The sequence below is a fragment of the Rhagoletis zephyria genome, unplaced genomic scaffold, assembly GCF_001687245.7.
Source record: "Rhagoletis zephyria isolate East Lansing unplaced genomic scaffold, Rhagoletis_zephyria_1.1 Rzeph_scaffold_09717, whole genome shotgun sequence".
Lineage (NCBI taxonomy): Eukaryota > Metazoa > Arthropoda > Insecta > Diptera > Tephritidae > Rhagoletis > Rhagoletis zephyria.
In genome coordinates, this window is record NW_016166795.1 from 1 (window position 1) to 6,049 (window position 6,049).

At 36.3% G+C, this 6,049-nt stretch overlaps 1 protein-coding gene across 1 annotated transcript in view; it reads right to left on the reverse strand.

Moving 5' to 3' along the window:
- Positions 1-4: 4 nt before the first annotated feature.
- LOC108375978 (uncharacterized) overlaps positions 5-6,049 on the reverse strand; it is a gene marked incomplete at its 3' end in the record, with an annotated part of 11,779 nt that continues 5,734 nt past the window's right edge. Inside the window, exons 2-4 of the mRNA XM_017632140.1 lie at positions 3,915-4,269; positions 3,119-3,427; positions 5-82 (exon numbers count right to left, since the gene is read on the reverse strand). Coding sequence (XP_017487629.1) covers positions 5-82; positions 3,119-3,427; positions 3,915-4,269 — 742 coding nt within the window. The remainder of the gene's footprint in view (positions 83-3,118; positions 3,428-3,914; positions 4,270-6,049) is intronic.

Here is a 6,049-nt window from a genome sequence, read left to right on the forward strand (position 1 = left end):
TCGGTGGCGCTGCCCGACTCACTAGTCTCATCACCTGAAGTCAATGCCCTGCCAGCATGTGCACTCTTCGAGCGGCGCTTCACTGTAAAAAGTCGACAGCCAAAAATTTGTTAGTGTGTGGAGTAGAGTGTGCGCGAGTAAGTTTTAAATGCAATAGTGCCACAATGCATGGCCTTTATTTCTTTTGCACACTCGATTTTTATTTGGTTGCTTTATATTTGTACTTTTTTGTGACTTTTGAATTGTTTATATTGGCCTTTAGCCTAAATTGAAAGTAACACACTGCACGATTGCGATATTCGCAACACTTGCAGTTAGACCTTGCAACAGAATCGCAGCACAGCTCAGCAACAGACCTCTAACAACTGATTTACCGGTGCGCTACTCTTGCTATCTACCGCCTGTTCCCCTTGGCCACCAATTGCTTTTTAATTGAGTTCATGGACTTGTCGCGCCATCACACTTTAGTGAATGGATTCATTTTGCTTACCCAGCGCTTTAAAAAAGTGAGAGAACGAAAAATTTATCGACTTAGGGGCAATCACAGACAGCGCAAATAAAAACATTTACATAAACAAGTCAAATTAGAAATAGCGAAATTGGATTGCTCTATGACACATCGCTAATGATTTATGCATAGTCAAGAAAGGTAAGACCCGAACTGGAATAAGGATCGTCTGAATAACGTACACATGCGTCTCTCCATTAGATTGGACTTTCTGGAACGTTTTCCGAAAACACACATATTTTCACACGAGAAATGTGAGATTGCGAATGAATTTTTTTGTAATAGATCCTGTTGGGCATATATGGAATCTTTGTACCAAAGAAAATTACAAAATCGACCGTAATTTTCTGAATTTCGGACAAAAAAATACAAATAAATCTTCTCTTTTTCTTCCGTGTCGTCATCATGTTCGCTAGTTGCTGGTAAAAGCTGTATTCCAGCCAAATTACGGAAACAAGATCGCTATCAGAAGTTCCTCTCTTCAATCGCAGTGAGTGGAAGTAATATTTGCTAGATTTTATATGGAAGAAAACCCCAACACTTGTAAAAAATCAACGGTTATTTGTAGGCACTTGAAGCGTGCATATTATTGTATTAAAATGGAGAGGGTTATAGAACTCTATATTCAAGAAAATTCTAACGATTCTGAGAACAAGTTTAAAATTTGGACGAATTTTTTTTAGTTTTTAACAAAGTTTTAAACTTTGTTTTGTATGGGTTTTGTTATAGAATGAACTGTATTTCAATTAAACATTCTTAAAATAATAAATAAACAAGAGTCGGAGCAAAAACACCTTTTAAATTGGTGTGCTAATGATATGGCCGATACTGTATTCGTCAGGAACTTAGGGTTATTACTAATTTTTCTAAATTTTTTAGGTGTTAAGCTAAATTTAGATCGTTCATTGATCTTTGTTTTCAGGATCCCCTTTCCTTTTGCTTTAATTTTATTTTATTTGATTTAGTTTCTCAATAGATATTTTTAGTTGCAAATTGCAATGGAAAGTCAGCTTTTGGTAAACAGTTTTTTTACGCGAATGAACAACCAAGTAAATACATTTATTATCCGACACTTTTGAATAAATCTAAAATACTTCTAATTTTGAAATTAGGAAAAAGGTATACAAATTTTGCTTTTGAAAAATAAATTTTGCATTGGGATGCAATTTTCCCCAGTGTGTCGTCCACATTAAAAAGAGTAGATGTGTCTACCGAAGGTTATGATCGGTAATTGGGCTTGCCAGACCTAAACTTCCGAAAGTGGTACAGATAAGAACCAATTGGGTGACTTGGGGAACAAATAAAACTAAATGCGTTCAACAACAAATTGATTTATTCGCTTATGGAACAGCAAAACCGGTCGAAAAAAATGCAATATCATTTGAACAAAACAAAGTTACACTGGGTATCAAAACTGAGTGCATGGTGATTTTATTTTAAATATTTACAATGTTTTTCAAGTAAAACGTTTTGTTATATTTTATAAAAATATTATTCCTGCTTTAGCCAAAACCATAAAATTGATTTAAACTTTCAAACTTAATACAAACCCTAGAAAAATGCAACAAATTTCCATAAAAATTTTGGACTTTTTAATCTGAATTCTTGGATATGCAGTTACATGGCTCAAGTTTTACTCTACACTAATGTCAAATCATTGGGAAGGAGTTTTCGAGAATTCTCTGCCAAGGAAACAAGGGCATAACAGTATCTCCTCGTAACACATGATGACTCATACTGTTCAGGGACTCGTATCAAAGTAGGTAACTAAAATCTGAACTTGAGCCATGCTTACCAAATATCTGCATACATATTAGGGCGGGTTGATTTGTATGGATGAAAAAAAAAAATTAAAAATTGTATAGCAAAAACATAATCTACATTAAATTCTAAGAAAATTCTCTGAAGAAACCATGGGTCTAAAATCAAACCCTAATTCGCGCCTCTCGACTTGAAAATTTTTTTCCTCTTCTTTCGCTAAAATTATTTTCCTTTTTTGAAATATATTATGTATTATTATATTATATTATAGTTTATGCAATACAGGTGAGACTAATCAAAATATTCAATTATCAAAAAACCAGTTGAACCCCAATTTGCATCTCCTCTGATTTGCGTTCTATATAAAAAATAGTTAGAACACGTTTAATGAAAAAAAATTTGAGTGTAGAAAAAATATAAAGTGCAAAAGAACTACCTTACTAAACAATTTTATTCAGAAAAATCGATTTCTTTTTGGAAAAACCTATTTTTTCTAACATTTATTTTAGATCCATGGTTTCTTCGGAGAATTTTCTTAGAATTTTATGTAGTTTACGTTTTTGCTATACGATTTAAAAAATAAATCAACCCGCCCTAATACATATACATATAGAAACTAATAAAGCCAACTGGTTAAAAATATTGCAAATAGAAGCTTAAAAATTTAATTTGCGCTATGCGCACTCAATTTCTCTACCATGTTTCGCCTACTCATGCCACATCTTGTTAACACTGCTTGTTGCAATTTTCTTTTACTCCGCCTGCCATATCATATCTTCATCTAGTTACGTATGTATGTATGTATGTATGTATTTCATGTCACTTCTTAGCATTGCTGCGCCCACTTACAATTGCTCACAAGCGGTTTTTGTTGTCCATTCACGCCCACGCCACCAATTCGATTGATGTTACCATTAATGCCACAATTATTGTTGTTTTCCGCATTTTCCTGCATATCCATTTGATAGCGCTGCGCTAGACCAGCTGATGCCGGACGCGCAATATTTGAGCCGCGATAACCGAAACGCGACGCTACACCAGGCAGATTCGCTGGCTGGCCGGCGGCACCTGCGTTCGCGGTGCTTTGATTAGATCGTTGTGTAGTTGCGGCTGCCGCACCCATTTTCTCAAAATGTACTTTCGCCAGGAGCTCTGTATCTTTTTGGGCGAATAATTGCGGTGGCCATTGGAGAGAGAAGGCAATAGAAAACGTCAAAGAGGAGCAAGTTTTTGGCATGTCAGACAGTCATAATAAACCGATGTGAATCAAGTAAATAAATATAATAAAGTAAACAACGTAAAACTCTATCAACGCAAATTTGTTATGTATATGCAAACATACATACATATGCATATATGTATGTATGTGTTTTAATTGTGTTCTTAAATGTGAGCGCATGCTAATTTTCTATGATTTTTCTTTGATTTTTCGGCAAGTGTGTCGGCGATGTATGTGTTTCACAACCAAACACCTGTTGTTCGCCAAATTGACTATTTTTCGCCTGATGTGTTGCTCTGTGTGAACTGTATTGAACTTAAAAGAGTCTACGTGCATACGAATACATTTTTTTAAGTGTGTATATATGTATTTGCACGTAATGTATTATTGATGCATTCCTTGACGCAGCAAAGTCATTGCACTCACCTGCATTGCCATTGTCGTCCTGCTGTTGCTCGACCTGCAATGTCTCCCCATTGCCTGTGTCATTTATCACTGCTCCCGTGTGTTCATTATCCTCACCCGAAGTGGTATTGCCATCGCGTGCCGTTGTTGTTATATTGTTGCACTTGTCTTGTTTCCTTTTTGCGTCACCGCCAGTTACACCGCCAACACCGGCTTCAAGCAACTTCTTGAATTTTTTCGGCGTTGTATTGAGTTTCTTGCGAAAGCCGAAGGACATTGCTGTACCTTTGGTCTCAATAATGCCCACTCCAGCGCCCATAGTGCCGGTGGTGTTGCCGCCATGTTTCTTTGAATGCTTTTTACTCTCGGCCTGTCCCTGTAACGAGAAAGCGCATGTGTTGTACATTTTACTTTCAAAGCGGTTTACGTAATGTGAAATATTAATTCAATTAAGTGGATTTCCACCAAGACTTTTATTGCGTGCGTTTACCAACAAGCCTATGATCATTGTCCAATCAATACATATTAGGGGTTTTACGTAAATTTTAAGTGATATTAAAAATTGTTATTAGCAGTAACTTATTAAATTAGCTTTGCAGAGTAATAAATATTTAGAGATCTAACCAAAGATCGAACCCACCTCTAAGTAGGGACACGAATTTCGATACGATACGATACCATATCGATACTTTTGGCATTCGATACCGATATTTTTTACTCGATAGTTTTAAAACGATATTTTTTGGAATCGAGTACCAGAATCCTAGTATCGTATCGAATGTCATAAACTCAAATTAGTCAGCTTTCAGACACGTCAAGTCTTGCTTTCAAGTCTGCTCGTTCCAAGGCGAAGGAGGTGAGCAGAAAGGGGAAGAGTGCAGATACCTCTCATTTAAGGAACCACGAACTTGAATTCAATAAAAGTTGACGCGTCTGGAAGCAAATAGAAAACACAAAAGAGAATGCGAAAAAATTGCTTTCAAGACTTATCTGATTATCAACTCTTCCCGATATAAATTGGGCTTTAAAGAACTGACATTTTTTACTATCGTTAGGATTGCATGTGGCGGGACTTGAACACGTGAGCTCGGTATTTTAAGTCAACACCTCAATCTCTACGTGTAAAAATAATAGATTGGCGCTTACAAAATATGTTAGCGTTTAACCGAGCTTCTCCTCCGATTTGTTGCGTGCGCCTTGATGTTGTGCCACAAAGGGCGTTTTTATGAGAAGCTGTTTTTCATGGCAGAAATACGCTCGGAGGTTTCTAATCACTCAATGGGACGCTTAAAAGTTGTTAAGACAAATTTGGGTGTGTGTTCATATTATTTACAAATTACGTCTAGCAAACTCATCATCATCATTTTTTTGTGCCGGTTAATTCCGAATCAGGTAGAAGTTAAGGCCTCATCTATTTAATAATAACTGTAGTTAGGGACACGAATTTCGTTGCGTTACCATACCATATCGATACTTTTTCCATTCGATACTGATATTTCTTTATTTGATATTTTCACAACGATACTTTATGAGATCGACTTCCCGAACCCTTGTATAGTATCGAATCTTAAATGCACATTACAAAGATAATGTGAATAATAATATATTGTGCATTATATTAATACTAGAGTACATGCGCTGCCTACTGCAGAACACCACGGTAACATTTTTGTGTTACACCTTGAGTTCCAGGAAAGCCTTTGCCATTAAATTTATGCACGTGTGAGTACCGCGCTTGGCTTCCACGCGTACGAACTTTTTGAAGTGAAACTTGTTTACCGGCGGTTGGTTGGTTGAGAGTAAATTGGCAAATTCAACGGAAATTGCACACAGAAATTGTGCAACGGAAATGGTTGGGGCTGAAACAAGTGCTTCTTGAGTGTATGCACATGGTATTGATTTAACAAAAACTTGGTAATAAAATGTTAAAGAGTAACACTTAGAAAAAGACCAATACAAGAATGAAAGTAAAGATGAGTACGTACATAGATATAGAAAGGATAAAGGCAAAGGTAAAAATCAAAATAAAACAAGTAAGAGCAGCGCTGTCTTCGGCTATGCCGAAGGCTTCATACCTTTCATGAACATCTGCAAATTTTACTTTGACAGATTACTGCTTTTGAATACATCTGCATACATCGATAGAGGAGTTACAT